General features: G+C 37.2%; 1 protein-coding gene and 3 long non-coding RNA genes across 4 annotated transcripts; 1 reads left to right on the forward strand and 3 right to left on the reverse strand.

The window, feature by feature from the left end:
- Positions 1-3,930: 3,930 nt before the first annotated feature.
- LOC140938882 (5-hydroxytryptamine receptor 6-like) lies at positions 3,931-5,136 on the forward strand. Its single transcript, XM_073388408.1, has one exon. It carries the CDS (start codon positions 4,014-4,016, stop codon positions 4,929-4,931), a length of 918 nt encoding a protein of 305 aa, XP_073244509.1. The 5' UTR covers positions 3,931-4,013; the 3' UTR covers positions 4,932-5,136.
- Positions 5,137-12,906: 7,770 nt separating this feature from the next.
- On the reverse strand, positions 12,907-15,315 carry LOC140938556 (uncharacterized). The gene is made up of 3 exons (XR_012165542.1): positions 15,240-15,315; positions 14,854-14,923; positions 12,907-13,231 (listed from the first exon to the last, which is right to left on the reverse strand). It is a non-coding gene; the product is annotated as an uncharacterized lncRNA (long non-coding RNA).
- A 2,589-nt stretch (positions 15,316-17,904) lies between these two features.
- Positions 17,905-19,103, reverse strand: LOC140937590 (uncharacterized). Its single transcript, XR_012165496.1, has 3 exons — positions 19,032-19,103; positions 18,779-18,848; positions 17,905-18,283 (listed from the first exon to the last, which is right to left on the reverse strand). It is a non-coding gene; the product is annotated as an uncharacterized lncRNA (long non-coding RNA).
- A 3,888-nt stretch (positions 19,104-22,991) lies between these two features.
- LOC140937592 (uncharacterized) lies at positions 22,992-24,167 on the reverse strand. The gene is made up of 3 exons (XR_012165498.1): positions 24,080-24,167; positions 23,773-23,842; positions 22,992-23,242 (listed from the first exon to the last, which is right to left on the reverse strand). It is a non-coding gene; the product is annotated as an uncharacterized lncRNA (long non-coding RNA).
- Between the last annotated feature and the right edge of the window lie 326 nt (positions 24,168-24,493).

Here is a 24,493-nt window from a genome sequence, read left to right on the forward strand (position 1 = left end):
ACTTTCCCTTGACAGGTGGTGATTCATTAGGTGTGAACTAATGTCAGCGTTGCAACTATTCAAGCACACAAAATCAACACATCCTCGATTACTTTCGCATTTTCCGCCTGTTAATGCGGAAAAAGAACAAAATGCAGCCATTCTATCTGCGAAGGTTATCTCGGCACACTGTAAATACGCTTTATGTTTTGTGTTGCAAATTTGCATACGAAATTAAATTAAGTGAAAGACGCCAGAAAAATTAACTTAAATTGAGTTAAAAACTGGAAGAAATTTTTAGTGAACCAGCAAAACATTTTTATTCTTAAAAGTAGCCAGTTTTTTGTACCTTATTTATTGTACCTCGTTAAGCCTGATAAGTAGTTTCAGCTTCGATAAAATAACATCCAACATGTTTTGCACTGCAAACTGAAATGTGAAATTGACATCCTCAGACACAATATAAATGATGTCGCCTGCACGCAAAAAACTTGTGGCTCGAAAATTCGGTACATTTTGGTAAACTATTTCTTTGCTGAATCGTTTCATAACTTTTGAGGTGGTAATCTCACGGTAAATCTATTCACAATGTATTTTAACTTTTTTTACCGTTCTAGCCCCTTTATTTCAACGAAATTTCTTAACTGTTTAGCTACAACTTGACATAGCAACATTCACCGGAGCTGCTACGTCTTTTTGGAAAATCCCAATTTTAGGACAATATGTAGTGGATTTTAAGATATTCACTGTTTGTCCCCAGCATTAAGTTAGTTTTGAAAATAGTTGCTCCCTGACAGTAATGATTTTTAGTTTTATAGTAGGAAAGTTCGGAATCAAGAAAATGCGTAAATTACGTCATACGCACAATTACATTAGATTGTTACCCAACTTTATCGAACTCTTGTGCTTCGGAATCAACAGTGCCCAAAAATGTTTTTCTTGATTTCGATACACTAGCCCTATAACTGAACAGGGATAGTGACCAAGACTCCAGATAACGTCAGACTTTTGAAAAAAGCTCATTTCAAAACTAGGATAACCGCGCGTTTTTTTCTAAGACGCTTTACGCGGTATTTTCAAAACATCATAATTCCTTTTTTGGGGGGTCAGAATTTAAATATTTTGCCTTTTTTGAATAAAGGAAGTATGAATTAAAATCATACTTTTGTTTTATGCTAGTTGGATAAATGCGAAATTTTTGCAAGCCTTGAACAAAACGCTTAAATTTGACCTTCAAAAAGACTATCATGACAGCTTTGGGCCGTCCAGGCGAATCGCCGCCCAATTTTTTTTTTTAAAAAAGCACTATGATCCAAACAAATTCGATATTTGTTAATGGAATGGGCTAATTATGTCGCAGAAAAAAAAAGAAGGAATTCTGTTTCCCACGGAAATTCGAGTGGTCGGTTCTTACACGGGCCGCCCCTTAAGAGTCGTTTTCACGAAAAAAGCATTTTCTTAAAAATTCGTAGTTTTTTTTCCTTCAAATTTTTTCAGGACCACAATTGATTAACTAACTACCCGGACTCTGAATTTCATGGTCATTTAAAAACTGTGACATTACCTTCTATAAGCCCAAACGTGAGTAAACATTGAAGATTTTTAGCGTTTTGGCTGAGTTTGTGCTTTGGGAGTTGTCTATTGTTTCTAGTCTGTCATTATACAGCATTCTTGTTCAGCACGCGTGCAATGACCACGCTTGGATGACTTCCGAATGCTAACCGAGATATAATAATTTAGTATAAGAAAATAGAAGGGATTCCCGTCACGAGTTGGTTAAAATTATTGGCTTGCATTAAACCTATGATAAAATGGTATTTTTTTAATAGTAAGTAGATTTAGTGTGTAGCACTTCTTGGTTTTAAAAATTGTGAGTTAAACCTCAATGTATCACGCGATGGCCTGTCTCACTGTACCAAAATTATCATATCTCGGTGAGCATTCGGAAGTCAGCCAAGCGCGGTCATTGCGCGCGTGCTGAACAAGAATGCTGTATAATGACAGACTAGAAACAATAGACAACTCCCAAAGCACAAACTCAGCCAAAACGCTAAAAATCTTCAATGTTTACTCAAGTTTGGGCTTATAGAAGATAATGTCACAGTTTTTCAATGACCATGAAATTCAGAGTCCGGGTAGTTAGTTAATCAATTGTGGCCCTGAAAAAATTTGAAGGAAAAATAACTTTTTCGTGAGATTGACTCTTAAACGCTGACAAACGTCAAAAAATTGCGAAAACTATAATTTCTATATGTTTGCTTTGCTCGAAATCGCGCGCATTTACAAGGCCCTAAATTGTGCCCTAAATTGTTTTGCGGACTTGCAAGGACCCATCTGTTATAAGGATGCCCAAAATACAGAGATGAATCTCGTAGTTTATTAGATATAATCCGTGTAAAGTTTGCTTATCATTTTCGCATAAATTATGACCTAAATTTGGAAACCGCTGAATTTCTCGAATTGGGTCTTTGCGATTTTGGTGAAACTCTGTTCAGCGCAAGGCACTAATGCGCACTATGTGTAGCCGAGAGATTTTCACGAAAAAATGCCGGCAACAGCAGATTTTCGACTCAGACCTCAAAGGGGCCTGGCATTATAACCACGTGACATTTACTCCGATCGCCAAAAATTTTATGTTATATTGTAGATTGATCTATATGTTATCCATTCTATGTGTTAGACTTACGATAAAAGTAAAGGTGGGGATACCAGAGAGCTTCAAAGTAGGATGGTACCCCCCCCCCCCCAAAAAAAAGCGGGTCGAGTCACCTTTCAATCAATCAATCAAAAACTTCATTTCACTTCGAATTTAGATAGCATAAACTTATGCTAACATCTCCGAAGGAAAAGCAAAAACAAATAGAAAATAAATGAAAATGGTGCATTGTAATTAGAATAAAGTAATACAATATATTACCGTAAATCCTCTATTAAGTCCCCCGGGGGGGGGGGCTTATTTTTTTCGAGCACTTTTGAGGAGGGGGGGGGGGCTTATTTAATTTAGCCAAATGAAACGGGAGCAAGGTTTCCTGAGGACGGACTTGTGGTTACCGGGCGCTATACTGCTTTTTCTAACAATAACAAAATGGTAACAATTCTCCACAGAGAACTAGAGCATAAAGTGGAAGAAGTTCAGCACATGAAGTTGGAGGTCATGCCGCCGAAGACCAAAAGCAATATGAATTTTCAGCCTGAATAAACCATAACTGATCAGTCCGCGTTAATTTTTTGTGAAGAATAAGGAAGGAAGGGAGGGGGAGGGGGGTGGGGCTTAATAGAGAGGTGGGGGGGGGGTATTAACTTTCCTCCTCTATAAAGGGGGGGCTTATTAGAGAGGGGGGGTTAATAGAGGATTTACGGTATATACAAATTTAAGATAACGTAGAACGAGCAAAAATTATATACATTGTGACTACAGTGACTAGTGATAATTAAAACTAATTACAAAAGGAGCTAGCCTCCCACGCAGACGTTCTTAGGGGTTTGTCACGTAGGCTCGATTTCCACCGTCTCCCGGGTCCGGTCTTTGAGTGTGGGCTCATTTTCCCGAACAGCGGCTGGTAATCGAGCCTTTTTGTCACGCGAAGAACGTCACATTAAGAACGTCTGCATAGTAGGCTAAAAAGGAGCAGCATTTATTATCAAAGCTAATGCTCTTAATTTTTGGGAAAAAGTGAAAAAATCTCTCCTGATTCTGGCCATATACTCATGTTTAGAATAAAAAAAGAGAATAAAAAACAGCTGCACCACGCAACAGCTGCAACGGAAGCAAGATAACCAAGGTCACCCTACCTCCTATCATTTCATGACTATCTCCATTATCTATGTCAAATTTCAGTGTTCAGAGCAGAGGTAATTTGTGCAAAATAAATTTAATGACAAGTCTTTAATGCCATGCGTATTTGTCCGAAGGGGCTGATAAATGGTTGCGAAAAAATGGTGGTGTGAAGTCATGACTCTGGCCATTCTCACGAGAAATATTGCATGATGATAAACTAAAAACTTACAATATCTCAGAATAATCGTTTAATTGAATGCGTGGTGAATCGGGGTATCGTCATTTTACGATGAAAGTTTGGTTTTATATTTGTGGATGGTTGGTTTCTGTCTTAACAGCCCTTGGAAATGGTTTCATAGTTGTTTTCGTCGCTAAAACTCGCTGTCTACATTCCCAGTCCAATTGGTTCGTGTTGTCCTTGGCAGTAGCTGATTTTGGGGTAGGAGTAATCATTTTCCCATTCAGTTACGCATCCTTAAGATACCCAACTGCAGTAACGACCTTCAGCAAATGGATATATATAACTGCTTACTGGTTTCTTGTTCACTCCTCGGTAGCAAATCTCTGCATTTTAACTTGGGATCGTTACACAGCAATCGTCCATCCTCTTAGATACATAACTTCCATAATCATGAGACGCGCTGGAAAAATAATCTTGTTGGCATGGCTGATTCCTTTGTTGATATCGCTATTCCTCTTTCTTGGGATGTTCACCGCGAGCTCACCCACTGTTTCAAAAGTGCTGCGTCTAACTGGTGTCTCTGGTTTTGACATGTTGTGCTCATCTCTGCTTGTCTATGCTGTTGTCCGTATTCTGGTCGTAGTTCGCTCGCAGTCACTCCAGAATTCTGCAATGGAGTCTCTCAGGAAGGAGCTGCACACTCGGGCGTTGTTTACGACACCATTTCGGCCTATAAGACATAAACACAGCTCAGCACGCTTCATAATTGCTATAGTGGTGCTTTTCTTGGCATGTAATGTAGTAAAAAACTATCTAATCCTGAGAATCATGTTTGTTTCAGACGTGTCTGACAATGTTGCACTGGTAGTTACCGTTCTCTTGGTCGCCAATTCGGCGGCCAATCCTTTGGTTTACGCGTGTTTGAAACGAGACATAAAAAGAGAACTGACGCGGCTTATCTGTAGGAGAGGCAGTATTGAAACAACTGTGTAAAACCTGCTAAAAGCTAACAAAAGATCATGTCAGATCTCAGGTATATTAAGGCCTGGATCAGCCATTTTTTGCTCTGAAATATAAGGGAGTGGTCTATCTTCAAAAGAAAATGTATGCAAGGGTGAGACGTGGTCATTGCATTATCCCTGTTAAAATAGTATTTTTGAGAAAGCTTTAACATAAAGTTACGATTTATAACAATGATAATGCAATACAATGATTATGTATCGGTCAAATCGAAGCTTCAACATGCCCCCCCCAGGCATACCCCGGGCATTTGACACCTTTGCCGTCCCGGGGAGGAGGGAATTTGATGATCAGAGCCTTCCAGGGGGTGGGGAATTTGATCCCCATGCTTTAGGGTTGGGGAATTTGAACTGCACCCTCGATTTCATGTAAACTCTTTGGCGTGGTGAGCTATCATGGGGGACGCGGTGTTAGAGGATTTTCGTGGAAAAGATTGTGCTTTTGTGGCCAATTGGTTACGAGGAAAGGGATGAAGCAAGCTTTGTGCCGTATTTGAAGTATTTAAATTTTAAAATTTTTAATTGGATTCAGGCTTTGAATGTATGAATGTATTTTATTGTTGTGTTTACATTGAAATACAATACCTATACCGGCGATTCAATACAACAACATAAAATTGAATAAAATAAAATAAAAAGCTCAGGTCAACTACTTTGACATTCTGCAAGTATGTTAATTAATAAGGTGAGCGATGATGCATGTCAGTGAAATGGTCATGATATAGTAATCTCAATAGGTGGAATCTTTTTTTATAGAACGCTTTGTATGTTGCATGACGAAGAAAAGCTGAGCATTCAGTGACCTTGCAGCAGTGATTTCCGCCGCTTTGCACGAGACTTTTGTTCGTAGTAAATACGCTAACAGTGTTTCTCAGTTTTTGTTTTATTTATAAAGATTTTGTTCGACAACTGAAGGCGTTTACGCCGTTCTTCTGTCATTTTTGTGCCTGTGAAATGTCCCCAGGGTGGGGGCATTTGATTACCTGAATGGACCCTAGTGTGGGGCATTTGAACGGCATTTTGGCCCGGGTAGGGGGGAATTTGAACAATAATTTTCAAAAAAGTCAAATGCCCGGGGGGTTGCCCGGGGGGGGGGGGGCATGTTGAAGCTTCGATTTGACCGATACATTACTACAGTCAGTCAAGTCTCATCGGCATGATTTGATAACAAATTAGTACGTAAATTATTACATAAGGAGACAAATTTCAAAAGATGTGAATTTACGGAAAAATTCTGTGAATTCATCAATTTAATTATTAATTCTGTGTAAGATAGCTGATTAAAGTCGACAAAATTTTGTTGGATTTGACTGTAGAATTTCTCCCTCGGGATTGAGTATTTTGGACAATGGAAGAGAAAATGAAATTCGTCTTCAATTATACCAGAGTTACAAATAGGGCAGAATCTATCGTTGCGGGAAGTTTGATTATATCTTCCAGTTTCAATCATGAGTTTGTGGTTACTTATACGAATTTTCACTAAGTCTTTCCTATTGGCAGAATTTCTAATTAAGTCTAGATAATTGAAATTTTATAATCATGTTTAAATAAGCTGTAAAATTGTAGTTTCTTAGAATGAACGATTGTATGTTGCCAATATGTAATATATATATTTTTGTTTTATTATATCTATATAGTGTTTGATCTTAGCTTCACTTAAATTATCCGGATCAAAATCAGGCAGGTCATAATATTCAGATATTTTCATAAGATTATGGTAGAAGCTACTTTTACCATTACAGTGAAGTTCTAGCGAGGTACGAAAGGCTTGTTTAACAAGTATCCTCGTTTTTACGCAGAAGGTACAATATGTATTATAAAGGATGTTTTTTATAAATATTAATAATTAATGAAAACCGTCCTAATTCACTTCTACTTGCAACATTTGAAGCTTTTTTGCTTATTTCTAGGTAACGCTTGCAAAATTTCAAGTGGGTTTTTTCAATTGGGGTATTGTCCCAAGCTTTAAAATCATGTTTTACATATACACCCCAAATTTCGCTATTATATGATGATATTGGGGAAATCATCGCTTCAAATATTTCGCAAGCAAGAGAAGGTTTTAATTTGCTAAAGTTTGTGTGTTTTCTTAAACTAAAAAAAGCATAAAGAGCCTTCTCTTTCAAGTGTTCGAGTGAGATATTAAAATTACCGGTTGAGGAGATACGGGTTCCTAAATATGTATATTCATAGACAATATCAATGGTTACTTTACCCATATGGAATTTTACATTGGAGTTTTTCTTCGCTCGTTTCAGAAAGATCATAACTTTAGTCTTTTTGGAATTTATATCTAACATCCAAGAGTTGCAAAAAGAGGATAGTGTGTTGAGACAGTTCTGTAATCCTATTTTAGATCGTGATATAATAATTAAATCATCAGCATATAAAAGCAATTTAATTTGGTACCATTTGGAAGGATGATAGGGTCCGATAAAGTATTTTGAAATGCGGACCGTAAGTACATAACGAATAAATTGAAAAGTAAGGGGCTTAAAATACAGTCCTGGCGTACTCCTCGTGAATAGCTAAAACACCTTGTTTGACTCGTACCTAGTTTGAATATAGGTTTTTGATTAACTTATAGAAACACCCCCCTACACCAATTTGTAATAATTTATATAAAAGTCCGTCATGCCAGACTGAGTCAAAGGCTTTTCTAAAGCCAACAAAACAAGCGTATATGTTCTCGCCATGACAGTGTACGTACTTGTCTATAAGAGTTTGTAATGTTAGGATCAATAACTGACACTTTCTACCCTAATTTTCTGGCTAGAAAAAAAAATACAGTTAACTTTTTTAGGACTAAAAAATTGAACTTGAACTTGACTATTTTAAAAAAACCCGAAAAATTTCAAAGTTGTTTCTTTTATTTTTCTTAAAATCGGGTATGGTAGAGTGGAAATTACGAGTGTTCTTTGAGTAAGTACAGAAACACGGGAAGACGTAAATGAAATATTGTCACAAAATACACAAGCACTTGTAATTCATAATTCACTTTGCTAAAAAAGGAAAATACTGGCCGCAAGAAGAAACCCTTTTGCAGCTCTTTGAAATACATGAGCATATTCGAGCTAACTCAAACTTGGCCAAAGCCCCAATTAGTAAGTGAAGAGTATAGTTGTACGTCGGGTCTCATGCAGCAAAACTTTAGACTCAATCAGGGTCGAAGCCGTCGCTCGGGGTTGGGACCAGGGCCGGGGCTGGGCTCGGGGTCTGTCTGTCTCTCCGTCTGTTTGTTTGTTTGCGTTTTTTTTGTCTCCCTTTTTCAACAGGTATCTTTCAACTAATATCACTTACTATAAATCTCCTTTTTTTGAAATGATTGATATTGAAATTTTCATGCCATATCGAAGCGAATTTGACCGCTATTTAATTCTAACCTCAAGTTTGGTGGGTAAAAGCAACAGCTCCTCGTTAAATGGTCGTAAAAGAAAACAAAAGAGATATAGATGGGAAGCGTATCCACGCTTACGTACTACATATCAGATCGGCGGCTCAGAGGAATGTTGTTGACTTGACTAGCTGGATATAAGCCAGTTTGCCAGTAAAGGCTTACAGATTAAATCCAGAATTAGGTTGTAAATCGATTATAACGTAAATGTAACCAAAATAACTAAGGTGTCAATCGGCAAACAATAGAGCAATTGCGATGATATATTAAAATTCATATTTGGCTGCTAGGCTTGGGGGAATAAAACAAAAGAAATCATCTTGAGGCTCAGCAATGAATATCATACATGTATTTCTTTTGTTTTATTCCCCCAAACCTCAGAGCCACGTATGATTTTTAATATATCGAAAATGGTCTATTAGAAATAGACTTAGCTATTGCATTATTTCCAAAATATGGCCGTAAAGTCTTTCCGGAATTTCTCCGAAAAAAACTCTAAATTAAAATTCTTTTAGAAATGTCTTAAATTCTCCAAAAACTCTCTAAAGTTCCCAAAAATTCTCAAAAAATTACGGCTTTTTTTTTTCATAGCGAGGGTCCCTTTTGGCGAATATCCGCAGATAAGTTGTAGTGTAGACGACTCTGATGAAAAGTCGCTGATTTGTTTTGCTCAGTAGTCAGTGCTCTTGACACTGCTGTAGCATATAAGCGGACTGAGTCCTCTCTTGGTCGGTAGGAAGTAGTTATATAGGGATGAAGATAAGCCTTGCGATGGATTAGGTGGATTAGGTGCCTATGGATTAGGTGGATTAGGTGCCTAGTCAATGACGTCACCCATTGTTATAACCTACATACTAATTTGGATTAGGTTTACTAATGAGCGTCACTCTACTTCAATAGGAACAATAGGCTTGCCTAGACTTGCCCGTTAAGTAACTTGAGCCCGGTTTTCGGACCGTCTATTAAAAGAAAAATAGGAATAAGAGAAGTGATCACCTAGCAACGCGAGAAACGGCTTCCTATATCTTATTTAGCGCTAAAACTCAGATGTACATAAACAAAACACATACAGAAAGTGGAGTTGAAAAGTCTTTATTTCAATTTAGTTTACGTCTTCTTATTTAGCGCTAAAACTCGGATATATATAAACAAAACATACACAAATTGGAGCTGAAAACTCTCTAAGTTTGTCTGACGTTTTCTCCCATCAATCTCGAGGAAATGAAAGTCTTGTCATTTTCACGCGCTGCTTATCAGGTAATTATGCAAGTTCGCAAGCCCAAAGTTGAATACAAATTAGCTCTACAGGAAAAACCTCAAGGGAGCAACCTTGACGTATTATTATAAAACAAATAACTTAACAAGGATCAATTAAAACACGCGACTCATAATTGCTAGCAATAAAAACACAAGAGAGATACCGTTTTAAAAAACTTTATTAAAAACAACAAGAGTCAAATACACAGCGATTTGAAAGCAATCTATTAAAATAGTCAAAAGAAAGCAAACCATCCTTTTTTTACACTGCGCACAATGTTTTACCTACCCCTCTCCCTTTTCAATTTTATTTCCCTCCTCAATTTTTTTCTTTTTTCCTTCTCCACAATTTTATTATTTTCCCTCCTCCACCATTATTATTATCAGTCCCTCCTCGATGTTTTTTATTCCCCTCCTTTACCTCCACCTCCTCATTTATTCTAGTATATATTTTTCCATCCACAAATACATCGACCTCCTAACGACTCTACATCAACCCCACATCGACCCCACATCGACCCCACATCGACCCTACATCGACCCCTCATCGACCCCACATCGACCCTACACTCAACTTTTTTTTTTCTTTTTAACACTGCTTCGTAAAAAGTGAAACTATATACCACCACCACCACATTTCTATTGTTTTGTCTCCACCACCACCGCCACATTTCTATTGTTTTCCCTCCACCACCACCACCACCACATTTCTATTGTTTTCCCTACACCACCACCACCGCCACATTTCTATTGTTTTCTCTCCACCACCACCACCACCGCCACCACATTTCTATTGTTTCCCCTCCACCACCACCACCACCACCACCACCACCGCCACATTTCTATTGTTTTTCCTCCACCACCACCTCCACCACATTTCTATTGTTTTCCCTCCACCACCACCACCGCCACATTTCTATTGTTTTCTCTCCACCACCACCGCCACGGCATTTCTATTGTTTCCCCTCCACCACCACCAACACCGCCACATTTCTACTGTTTTCTCTCCACCACCACCACCGCCACCCATTTCTTTCACCACTGTTTTCCCTCGAAAGGCCGAAGAGGCCAAAATGGTGGTGGAAGGGAAACAATAGAAATGTGGTGGCGGTGGTGGTGGTGGTGGTGGAGGGGAAACAATAGAAATGTGGTGGCGGTGGTGGTGGTGGTGGTGGAGAGAAAACAATAGAAATGTGGCGGTGGTGGTGGTGGAGAGAAAACAATAGAAATGTGGCGGTGGTGGTATATAGTCTCACTATTTAAGAAGCAGTGTTAAAAAGAAAAAGTTGAGTGTAGGGTCGATGTGGGGTCGATGAGGGGTCGATGTAGGGTCGATGTGGGGTCGATGTGGGGTTGATGTAGAGTCGTTAGGAGTTCGATGTATTTGTGGATGGAAAAATATATACTAGAATAAATGAGGAGGTGGAGGTAAAGGAGGGGAATAAAAAACATCACGGAGGGACTGATAATAAAAAATGGTGGAGGAGGGAAAATAATAAAATTGTGGAGAAGGAAAAAAGAAAAAATTGAGGAGGGAGAGGGGTAGGTAAAACATTGTGCGCAGTGTAAAAAAAGGATGGTTTGCTTTCTTTTGACTATTTTAATAGATTGCTTTCAAATCGCTGTGTATTTGACTCTTGTTGTTTTTAATAAAGTTTTTTAAAACGGTATCTCTCTTGTGTTTTTATTGCTAGCAATTATGAGTCGCGTGTTTTAATTGATCCTTGTTAAGTTATTTGTTTTATAATAATACGTCAAGGTTGCTCCCTTGAGGTTTTTCCTGTAGAGCTAATTTGTATTCAACTTTGGGCTTGCGAACTTACATAATTACCTGATAAGCAGCGCGTGAAAATGACAAGACTTTCATTTCCTCGAGATTGATGGGAGAAAACGTCAGACAAACTTAGAGAGTTTTCAGCTCCAATTTGTGTATGTTTTGTTTATATATATCCGAGTTTTAGCGCTAAATAAGAAGACGTAAACTAAATTGAAATAAAGACTTTTCAACTCCACTTTCTGTATGTGTTTTGTTTATGTACATCTGAGTTTTAGCGCTAAATAAGATATAGGAAGCCGTTTCTCGCGTTGCTAGGTGATCACTTCTCTTATTCCTATTTTTCTTTTAATAGACGGTCCGAAAACCGGGCTCAAGTTACTTAACGGGCAAGTCTAGGCAAGCCTATTGTTCCTATTGAAGTAGAGTGACGCTCATTAGTAAACCTAATCCAAATTAGTATGTAGGTTATAACAATGGGTGACGTCATTGACTAGGCACCTAATCCACCTAATCCATAGGCACCTAATCCACCTAATCCATCGCAAGGCTTATCTTCATCCCTATATAACTACTGTAGGAATACAACAAGAAACTTTTTGTCAAAGTTTTTGCGGTGAAATATTGCCGAAAAAATGTCGGGTGAATGTTTAAATCGCTCTACAATTCTCCAGTCGATTTCAACCTAAAATTCCCGCGATTTTCTAAAATTCATTTTGATGACTAAAATTCCAGATAAAATTCCGGAATTCAGTGTAGCTAAGCAAGAACGGACCTCGGCCCAGGCCCCGTACTAGAAGTTTCTGCTTCGTCTTACCCAAGCGGGAGAAACTGAGGAGACGCGTGTGGGCACTGGGGCAAAAAGGAGCTAAAAATGTCAACGGGGGTCAGAAGGACAAGGCCTCTCGCCCATACTGCTATGTTTTGCTCGTCCTCGCACGTCTCCCGTTTAGCTTAAGGAAACGGAAACCACTGTTACACAGGCTATCCCGGCCCAGACCCCGACTCCGTGTTTCGTTTGACAGTCGTTCACTTTGGTTTCAGTAGAATTCAGCATTATCGTCTGTCGATTTCCCTCATTTTTTCTTTAACATTTTGGCAGAATAATCTTTGTTCAGTGTAACAGTTGATATCTTTAAAACCTGATTTTTTTTCTCTTCAGGGTAAACTTTCAAAGTTTAATATTAAATTATATTTAGCGGGATCACTTTTCAAAGATGCAACAACAGCTTGTTTGGCTAAAAACTTAAATAGTATGCTTCTTCCCTTCCAGATATCAAAATGGCCTAACCTTACCCTGACTGGAACTATAATTTCATTCCTATTGATCTAGATCTTTTCCTTGTGAGTAGAAAACGCCTCACTCGGAGGACGTTAGAATTTACCAAACAATTGCCCTTGCAAACATGCGTAAATCACCCAAGTATTATATACATGAAGAAATCAAACTGAGACAGCTTGTGGTGATCTTAACAGTTTTATTTTTTCTGTTTAGATTTTAGAATTTCATCACAATTTATGAGTCCTTTTATTTACTATACATCTGAAGTGACTCAAAAAATAAATATCTTCGTTTAACTTTCAATGCAAAAGCCTTAAACCATAGATGCTTACAGTTTACATGAGAAAACAGCAATGCATGGTGATATTCAATATATTAGAAATATTGAACAGCAGTTAATCACTTTTTTCGATCAATATTGCAACAGTGCTGGATGCTGCACTCCTCAGCAACAACAACCTTGATAGCTCATTTTTCCTGTAGCAGTTTGTTTCAAATTAACATTTTCTTTCAGATAGAAGGCTGCAGGAAGCACCTGGATCTTAAAATCCCTACACAGAAGCTGGCCTAGAAGGTAAAATGATAATAATTATATAATGACACAAGAGTTCGTTTTGACATTTCTACTAGTCTAGAAGGATTTTTGAAAGCATTACTGCCAAACTGAGACCTCTTCTGCCAGGAAGTAATTTTGGGGCCAAACAAAAGTAGCCAATATTTAACCACAAGAGACTATAAAGGGGACAGAGAGGCCATCCCCCATATACACCCTATTCCATAGGTAATTCGTCTCGAGTTATTTTTAGAATCGGGATGAAGTTACCTCGCGCGAGGCGTGGATGTTTCGTGGAGGTTTCGCATGACCAAACGCCGTGCAAAACATGTCGGGCGAGAGGCAATGAAAGCGTAAAAAGATCGAGAGCATTCCTGAATATTGAAGCGAAATGAGTCGGCGCTCACCTGGGAAAAAGGAATCGCTGGACTCTTTGACAACCCGTGAAATCAGTTTAACTCGAAGTTGTCGTAACCTCAGTGCTTTAATAAAATGAGAAATTTCGCCGGTCTATTGAAACCGGTCGTTTGTACAATTTAGGGAGTTTAAGATCCAACGACGCGGACGACAACTAGAACGTCAAAAAAACAATAGGTTTAATTAGGAAAACAACAACTTCGCACGTGCAACACACTTTTTTGTTCATTTCTTTCCCGTTTTTGCACGACTACGACGTGAAAATGCCTAATTTCGCGTTTTATGGAGGACGTAAATAAGCAACGACGAAATTTTATTTCTCTTTCTGAGCTTGAATATGGTCCCTTGAAATTCAGCTTTAGGAGGGTTCGCCTACAATTGACAAAGTAAGTGGGCAGGAATAATCGCTATAAAGACTGAAAAAAAAATAAACATCAAACCAGAAATTGCTCTCTTCAAACTGTAAATTATAAATGATCCTGAAAGAATATTCAGTGTGTTAAGGATTTCCCTGCTCTACTGTTAGCTCTATACAAGAGAGGAAGGGCGATTCTTTTTTAATTTCGGTTTCGCTGACACAGCTTTCGCAGAAATCTCGCTGTAGTCGTTTTCGTCGACAAAAGGAATAGCAAAATCGCTCTCCGCGTCTTACCCCATTTTGTTCCGCGTCAATTCGTGGAGGACGCGTGGCTCTAGCGTGGGTCGTCCACGCGGAATACATTCGCGCTATGTGATTGGCTGTTGTCCAATCCCCCTTGGGTTCTGCGGTTCTAAAAATAACTCGAGACGAATTACCTATGGAATAGGGTGTATATGGGGGATGGCCTCTCTGTCCCCTTTATAGTCTCTTGTTAACCATAAATATATTCTCTTCTCCTCCTTTTTTCTTTTTCGATTTTTTCTTTTTTTCCCTGCCTTTTCTTTCACTACTTTGATTTTCGAGCTAATCAAGTGCAAAAAAAAAAAAAAACTTCCCTTTTTGCACTTTTTCGCTCTAAGGGCTGTAAATTTCTCTAGGTCCATTTTCAAAAAACTGGATTTTGAATTTAGGCTTTATGGCTAAGGTTAAAAGGCAATCGCACTAGTACACTTCACTAGTACTGCAGTTCAGGGAAACCTTCATTTCTTTTGCTTCACTCCATAAAGCCTGCAGTCAGAGCTCACTGCGTTGATTTGCTTATGTGAAAAAATATCCCAGAACAAACTGAAGAGACTTTACCTTCGTTGTCATCATCTTTTCGTAGACCGACATTTATCGGACGTGTAAGATCTTCGCTTTGCGCAATTTTCTGAAAAACACAACAAAGTCTTTTAGTTTAATTCTTTTTCTTTTCCTTTTATTAATAAATCTTCGTTACGTACATTTTGTATATATCCTTTTGAACAAATAAAAGAATTGTTTAAAAAATTCAATAGGCACCTTCTTTTTGGGTAAGCCAGAAAAATAAATCAGTCCAAAATAATAAAGTAATAAAAATATATAATCCAAAATAAATAATTAAAAAAATAAACGAAAATGAATCAGATTGAATGATGTCCTTCGAACACAGGTTAGATCCAATTCAATGATATTGTCACGTTTAGGCAACCTAATGAGATATTTACCTTTCCTGGTGCAGACATTTTGCTGAGAGTTTGTAGTTCAGGTAAAGCTTCGCCTGATAAGGTTTGTGAGCAGTACAATCACACTGTTGATTAAGCACCATGTCTTTATGTCTTTTATAGTCTTTGATGTTGTGTCAGGCAATAATCACGCGAGGTGCACATTAAATGGACTTTGTCAATAACCCTTCTATATATAGTCCAAAGAAACCTAACAAACCGATTTTGCCATCTTTTTTGTTCACAGAGGTAGGTGAATTGTTATTCTTGTCATATGCCTGCATCTTCTAACTTTCTTTAAGTCAAATCACGCGAAGGACACTATAAAAAGGTTTAAAACACGAGTCACAAGACAAACGTTTTTTTTGGATTTACTTTTTATCTAATGGTAAGACGCATTATTATTATTTTTTCAAAGCTGTTTTCATTGTTATTGTATCAAAACACATTACAAAACACCCCTCTGTAACAGCTAGAGCCAGTGAAACCCTACCCAGTGGTTTCATTTAGTCCCAGCCAGTGATAATTTAGCCTCCCGGTACCTGGCGCGAATAGTTTAATTTGTTTCTACCCGGCTAATTTTTGGTCAATTTGGTCAATTTCTATTGTGACTACCAAACCAGTATATATATTTCTTTATTCATATTTGTTTTTAAGGAAGCAAAACTATAAGACATTATTACCAATGACAAATGAAATCGGAGAGTATCAATGAAATCGAATCTCGCATAAAAAAAGTGTAAACCTCTTAGTTCTTTTTGCTATAGCAATATAATGTAAAATGGTTTCAAAACCGTTCATACCCTTAAAGAATACAGAGTTTGTATGTGAGTTGAAACAGGGTTCAGTTGTGATGGCTGCCGACCAGCTGTAAGACATAGTAGAGCTGCGTCCTTTGTTTAAGCCTGCAAGAAAGTGCTAACCTCCTCCTCTGTGGCCATTAAAAGTATTGTGATTTCTCTTCAATTTAGTGCAACGATTGATGTCAACAAAAGCACTTCATATAGATCTTGAACGATATTCTTTCTCCTGTATTATCATTTAGGAAGTCTATGTCAAATTTATTGACATTTGTTACCCCGGCTTGCTTTTTGCAGTCTTCGTTGGCTGTCGTTTCTATCGCCTTTCCCTTTCGCTTCTAGCTAGCCCGTGAAAATCATAGAGCTGAAACAGACTGTAATCCCTAAGCTTCTCCCAAGAAAAAAAAAAGGGTTTTCGGGGTTTTATTCGCTAAAAAAAACTTGTGAATAATTACTGAGTATAAGTATCTGTTTATTTGTAAGATAATGTGTGCACCCGGCACTCTGGTTTTGATTATTATCATTTTTTTCTAGTCTCTTTTTCTTAAAATAAAGTCCAGATTTTCATTTTTTTTTAAACACAAACTGGAGTGAAGCTCTACATAATTTATTAAGTCAATAAAACGTTGGCCTAGCTTTAAATATATAACCTTATAAAGATTCATCCAAAGTTAAATTTCTTTATTAAGAATTTTCAATGACAGTAACTGACTTTCTGCTTTAATATGTTCTCTGTTCGACAAAAACAACTCAGTGCTATTAGGCGTCATGTAAATTATTGATGAAATAAAACTCTTGACTACTGATTCATTTTCGTCTCCAAAAACAGCTTTTTAGAAACGCTCTGCAGAGTGTAAAGTTTTGAAAAAACTGTTTTTTTCCCTGTGCTTGTTTATTTCTTCCTCTTTCAACAGGTATGTTTCAACTGATATCCCTTGCTTGAAATCTCTTCTTTTGAAATGATTTATATTGAAATTTTCATGCCATACCGAAGCGAATTTAACCGCTATTTAATTCTAACCACAAGTTTCGTGCATGGACAAAAGAAACAGCTTGTCGTTAATTGGTCTTAAAAGAAAATAAAAGAGCTACAAAACGGAAATCCTATCCTCTCTTACCTACTACATCAGATCGGCGGCTCAGATGAATGTTGTTGACTCGACTAGCTTGATATAATTTAGTGTTAAGCCAGTTTGCCAGTAAAGGATATAAAGGTGAAATTCAGAATTAGGTTATAAATCGATAAAAACGTAAATGTAACCAAAATAACTAAGGTGTCATCACTGGCAAACAATTACAACAAGAACAGACCTCGGCCCAGGCCCCTTTACTAGTCAAGAAGTTTCTGTTTCCTTTTACTCAAGCGGGAGAAACTCAAGAGACGTGTGAGGGCACTGGGGCAAGAAGGAACTAAAAATTTCAACGTGGGTCGGGAGGGCAAGGCCCCTCGCCCATGCTGCTATGTTTTGCTCGTCCTCGCATATATCCTGTTTGGCTGTAGACAACCGTTCACGTTGGTTTCATTTGGAATTCAGCTTTAATGTATGACTATTTCCCTCATTTTTTCCTTTAAACTTTTGGCAGAATAATCTCAGTTCAGTGAAGAAATTGAGATGTTTCAACCTGATTTTTTTAGAGGAAACTTTCAAACCTATTAAAGTACATTTATTCTCACTTTTCAAGGATGCCACACCAGTATTTTTGGCTGAAAATTTGAATGGTATGCCTTTTTTCCTGCAGAAACGAGATGGCCAACCCTTACCCTGACTGGGACCATATATAATTTCATTCCTATTGTTCTTCCCTTGTGAATAGAAAACGCATCACCCAAGTGTCATATAGATGAAGAATTCAAAAGCAGCTTGTGATGATCTTAAAGGTTTTTTTTATTTTTTTCTGAGATTAGACCTTAAAACTTCATCACAATATAAGACTCCTTTAATTAACTACATACATCTCAACTGTGGCTTATTAAAATAAATATTTTCTTTTAAATTTCAATGCAAAAGCCTTAAACGATACATGCTAACAGATTACATCAGAAAAGAGCAAATATTAAACAGTAGTTAATTACTGCTTAACAACATCAATCACGCTGCAACAATGCTGGATGCTGCACTACTCAGCAACAACAACCTTGAGTGCTCATTTTTCCTGAAGCCGCAGACTGTTTGAAATTAACATTTTCATTCAGATAGAAGGCTGCAGGAAGCACCTGGATCTTGAAGTCCTTACCCAGAAGCTGGCCTAGAATGTAAAATGATAATAGTGATAAAATGACGCAAGAGTTTTGACATTTCTATATCTAGCGGGATTTTAGAGAAGATTACCGCTAAATAAACCTCTTCTGTCAGGCAGTTTTTTGGGGCCAAAAAAAAGTAGCCAATATAAAAACTAAGAATTTACCCATAAATTTATTATCTTCTCCTGCTTTCTTCGTCTTCACTACTTTCTATTTTTCCTTTCTTTTTCCTTTCTTGTGTGATTTTCAAGCTAATCGAGTGCAAAAAAACCTACCTTTATGCACTTTTTCACTCAGAGGGCTGCAAATTTCGCTAGGTTCATTTTCAAAAACTGGAATTCACTTTCATTTGGCTTTATGGCTAAGGTTAAAAAACGAAAAGAAATCGCGTTGCAGGACAGGGAAACCTTCATTTCTTTTGCTTCATTTCTTAAAGCCAGTCAAAACTCACTGCTTTGATTTGTTTAAGTGAAAAAATCTGAGAAGAGAAGAGACTTTACCTTCATTGTCATCATCTTTTCGTAGACCGACATTTATCGGACGGGTAAGATCGTCGCTTTGCGTAATTTTCTGAAAAACAAAAAAAATTGTCTTTAATTTTTCTTTTTGTTCTTTTATTAATAAATCAAAAATAAAAGAATGAAAATACAATATAATTAAAAATAAACAATTAAAAAATAATAGTAATGGAAAATGAATCAGATTGAATGATGCTCTTCGAACACAGTTTAGATCCAACTATGTGATATTTACCTTTCCTGGTGCAGACATTTTGCTGAGTGTTTTTAGGTAAAGCTTCGCTCGACTAGGTTTGTGAGTCCAATCGCACTGTTGATTAAACACCATGCCTTTATGTCTTTTATAGTCCTTGATGTTGTGTCACGCCATAATCACGCGAGGTGCACATTAAATGGACTTTGTCAATAACCCTTCTAAATATAGCATTGTACCTAGAACTTAACAACCGATTTTGCCATCTTTTGTGCTCACAGAAGTGGGGGAATTGTTATTCTAGTCATATGCCTCCATCTTCAAACTTTCGTTAAGTCAAATCATGCGAAGGACACTATTAAAAGGTTTAAAACACGAGTCACAAGACAAACGTTTCTTTGGTTTTACTTTTTATCTCAAGGTAAGTCGCATTATTATTTTTTCAAAGCTGTTTTCATGGTTATTGTATAAAACACATTACACACCTCTGTAACAGAGCCAGTGAAACCCTACCCAGCGGTTTAATCAGTCGGCTACCCAGTGAAAATTTAGCCTCCCGGTACCTGGCGCGAATTGTTTAATTTGTTTCTACCCGGCTAATCTTTTTTCCTCCCAGGTCAATTTCTAAGGTGACTATAAAACCAGTATATATATATTTCTTTATTCATATTTGTTTTTAAGGAAGCAAAACTATAAAACATTATCACCAATGACAAATGAAATCGGAAGGTATCAAATGAAATCGAATCTCGCATAAAAAAAGTTTAAACCTCTTAGTTCTTCTTGCTATAGCAATATAATGTAAAATGTTTTTAAAACTTTCATACCCTTAATTAGTTTCGTGTACATCCTGATACGCAAAACACTTTCCGCGCGTTAATAATAATTTGCTAAGATAAATGTGGATAAGTTCTCCTGTATAGATGGCCTGAAGTTTAACATGGTAATTGGATGCCTTAATTAGTCACGTGATCCTTATCTTGACAACTTTCAATCAAACTTAATCTTTACAACGCCTGTAAGCTGTCACGTAAGTTTCGTGTCAATAGGTTGCATATTTACATAGATAGACCACCCTCCCCCCTTCATTTTTTCATGTTTTTTTACGTACTTTAGATGACCCAGTACTTAATGTACCTCAAATCGTCTTGTATAAGTCTAATGGTACCACATGCAATCGACGTCACTGTCAGATAAATCATCAAAACGGAAAGCCCCTTTAATCCACTTTTTGGATATCTGCATGATTCCGTGTCGGTGGAACTTGGATTCCGGATTCCAATCGTTGGCAGGATTCTGGATAACTTGAGCTGAATTATGGATTCCAAAGTCAAGGATTCCGGATTCCACAAAATCTCCCTGATTCCGGAAGCAGAATTACCTAACATGGGCGATATTTTATATCAAAACTACCGAGGATTTATTCAGCTTTAAAACTACAGAAAGCCATAAGCTTTCTCCATCCTGCTTTAGATCACCGGAACTTTTAGCCATTAGAAAAGGTTGAGTGACGATTGGCTTTATAAGGTAAAGGATAAATTCTAGTAATTTTGTGGGCTGTATTCAATTTGTTGTTAAACAGCCAACTGGTTCGCCTCCTACCAGTTGGTATTCTTACTCAATAATTGACACTTTCTACCCTAATTTTCTGGCTAGAAAAAAAAAGTACAGTTAACTTTTTTTAGGACTAAAAAAATTGAACTTGAACTGGGCTATTTAAAAATAACCCTAAAAATTTCAAATGTTGCTTCTTTTATTTTTCTTAAAATTGGTATGGTCGAGTGGAAATTACGAGTGTTCTTTGAGTAAGTACAGAAACATGGGAAGACGTAAATAAAATATTGTCACATGTCACAAAACACACAAGCACTTGTAATTCATAATTCACTTTACTAAAAAGGAAAATACTGGCCGCGGGAAGAAACACTTTTGCAGCTCTTTGAAATACATGAGCATATTCGAGCTACCTCAAACTTGGTCAAAAACCCATTTGGTAAGTAAAGAGTAGTTGTACGTGGGGTCTCATGCAGCCAAACGTAGACTCAATCAGGGTCGAGGCCGGTGCCCAGGGTTGGGACAAGGACCGGGGCTGGGCTCGGGGTCTGTCTATCTGTCCGTCTCTTTGTTAGTTTGCGTTTTTTTCTTCTTCCTTTTTCAACAGGTATGTTTCAACTAATATCACTTACTATAAATCTCCTTTTTTTGAAATGATTCATATTGAAATTTTCATGCCCATACCTAAGCGAATTTAACCGCTATTTAATTCTAACCCCAAGTTTGGAGGGTAAAAGAAACAGCTTCTCGTTAAATAGTCGTAAAAGAAAATAAAAGAGATGTAAACGGGAAGCGTATCCTCTCTTACGTACTACATATCAGATCGGCGGCTCAGAGGAATGTTGTTGACTTGACTGGCTCGATACAATTTAGTGTTCAGCCAGTTTGCCTATAGAGGTTTACAGTAAAATCCAGAATTAGTCGATTATAACCTAAATGTAACCAAAATAACTTAGGTGTCAACCGGCAAACAATAGAGCAATTCCGATGATATATTAAAATTCACATTTGGCTGCTAGGCTTGGGGGAATAAAACAAAAGAAATCATCTTGAGGCTCAGCAATGAATATTATACATGTATTTCTTTTTTTTTTCATTCCCCCAAACCTCAGAGCCACGTATGATTTTTAATATATCGAAAATGGTCTATTAGAAATATGCTTAGCTATTGCATAATTCCCAAAATATTGCCGTAAAGTCTTTCCGGAATTTCCCCGAAAAAAGCTCTAAATTAAAATTCTTTTAGAAATGTCTTAAATTCTCCAAAAACTCTCTAAAATTCCCAAAAATTCTCTAAAAATTTCGGCTTTTTTTTTCATAGCAAGGGCCCCTTTTGGTGAATATCCGCTGATAAGTTGTCGTGTAGACGACTCTGATGAAAAGTCGCTGATTTGTTTTGCTCAGTAGTCAGTGCTCTTGACACTGCTGTGCCATGTAAGGGGACTAAGTCCTCTCTTGGTAGGTAGGAATACAACAAAAATCTTTTTGTCAAAGTTTTTGCCGTGAAATATTGCAGAAAAAATGTCGGGTGAATGTTAAAATTGCTGTAAAATTCTCCAGTCTGTCGATTTTAACCTAAAATTCCCGAGATTTTCTAAACTTCATTTTGATGACTAAAATTCCAGATAAAGTTCCGAAATTCAGTGTAGCTAAGCAAGAACAGACCCCGGCCCAGGCCCCGGTACTAGAGGTTTCTGCTTAGTCTTACTCAAGCGGGAGAAACTCAGGAGACGCGTGTGGGCACTGGGACAAAAAGGAGCTAAAAATGTCAACGGGGAACAGAAGGACAAGGCCTCTCGCTAGCTCGCCCATACTGCTTTGTTTTGCTCGTCCTCGCACGTCTCCTGTTTGGCTAAGCGGAAACCAGAATGACCCCAACTCCGTGTTTTGGTGGACAGGCATTCACTTTGGTTTCAATGGAATTCAGCATTATCGTCTGTCGATTTCCCTCATTTTTTCTTTAAAATTTCAGCAGAATAATCTCAGTTCAGTGTAGAAATTGAGATCTTTAAACCTGATTTTTTTTTCTTTTCAGAACAAAGTTTCAAAGCTATTAACATTTAGGCTCACTTTTCAAGGGTACATTACAACTGTATTTTTGGCTGAAAACTTACATGGTAGGCTTCTTCCCTTCCAGAATCGAAATGGCCGCTCTTACCCTGACTGGAACTATAATTTCATTCTTATTGATCTTTTCCTTGTGAATAGAAAACGCCTCACTCGGAGGACGTTAGAATTTACCAAACAATTGCCCCTGCAAAGATGGGTAAAATCACCCAAGTATTATATACATGAAGAAATCAAAATCAGCTTGTGGTGATCTTAAGAGTTTTTAATTTTCCTGTTTAGATTTTAAAATTTCATCACAATGTATGAGTCCTTTTATTTACTATAAATCTGAACTGGCTCATAAAATAAATATCTTCGTTTAACTTTCAATGCAAAAGCCTTAAACCATAGACGCATACAGTTCACATGAGAAAACAGCAATGGTTATATTCAATATATTAGAAATATTGAACAGCAGTTAATCACTTTTTTCGATCAATATTGCAACAGTGCTGGATGCTGCACTCCTCAGCAACAACAACCTTGATAGCTCATTTTTCCTGTAGCAGTTTGTTTCAAATTAACATTTTCTTTCAGATAGAAGGCTGCAGGAAGCACCTGGATCTTAAAATTCCTACACAGAAGCTGGCCTAGAAGGTAAAATGATAATAATTATATAATGACACAAGAGTTCGTTTTGACATTTCTACTAGTCTAGAAGGATTTTTGAAAGCATTACTGCCAAACTGCGACCTCTTCCGTCAGGAGGTAATTTTGGGGCCAAACAAAAGTAGCCAATATAAAAACTAAGAATTTAACCATAAATATATTCTGTTCTCCTCCTTTTTTCTTTCCCGCTTTTTTTTCCCTGCCTTTTCCTTTACTACTGTGATTTTCGAGCTAATCGAGTACAAAAAACAAAACAAAACAAAACAAACAAACAAAAAAAGAGGCCTTTTTGCACTTCTTCGCTCTAAGGGCTGCAAATTTCGCTAGGTTCATTTTCAAAAACTGGATTTTGAATTTTGGCTTTATGCTTATAAGGTTGAAAGACAATCGCACTGCAATTTAGGGAAACCTTCATTTCTTTTGCTTCTTTCCTTAAAGCCTGCAGTCAGAGCTCACTGCGTTGATTTGTTTATGTGAAAAAATATCCCAGAACAGACTGAAGAGACTTTACCTTCGTTGTCATCATCTTTTCGTAGACCGACATTTATCGGACGTGTAAGATCTTCGCTTTGCGCAATTTTCTGAAAAACATAACAAAGTCTTTCTTCTTCTTCTTTTTCTTTTATTAATAAATCTGCCTTACGTGCATTTTGTATATCCTTTCCAACAAATAAAAGAATTGTTTAAAAAATCAACAGGCACTTTTTTTTGGTTAAACCAAAATAATAAATCAATCCAAAGTAATAAAGTGATAAAAATATAATATAATCCAAAATAAATAATTAAAAAATAAACGAAAATGAATATGAGATATTTACCTTTCCTGGTGCAGACATTTTGCTGAGTGTTTTCAGGTAAAGGTTCGCTCGACTAGGTTTGTGAGTCCAATCACAATGTTGATTAAACACCAAGTCTTTATGTCTTTTATAGTCTTTGATGTTGTGTCAGGCCATAATCACGCGAGGTGCACATTAAATGGACTTTGTCAATAACCCTTCCATATATAGTCCATAGAAACCTAACAAACCGATTTCGCCATCTTTTTTGTTCACAGAAGTAGGTGAATTGTTATTCTTGTCATATGCCTGCATCTTCTAACTTTCTTTAAGTCATATCACGCGAAGGACACTATAAAGAGGTTTAAAAAACGAGTCACAAGACAAACGTTTTTTTGGATTTCCTTTTTATCTCATGGTAAGACGAATTATTATTATTATTTTTTCAAAGCTGTT

The sequence above is a fragment of the Porites lutea genome, chromosome 5 (assembly GCF_958299795.1).
Source record: "Porites lutea chromosome 5, jaPorLute2.1, whole genome shotgun sequence".
NCBI lineage: Eukaryota > Metazoa > Cnidaria > Anthozoa > Scleractinia > Poritidae > Porites > Porites lutea.

Excerpts from the sequence above, each read along its gene's own strand:
- LOC140938882 (XM_073388408.1), top strand. The coding sequence starts at position 4,014 with ATGCGTGGTGAATCGGGGTATCGTCATTTTACGATGAAAGTTTGGTTT.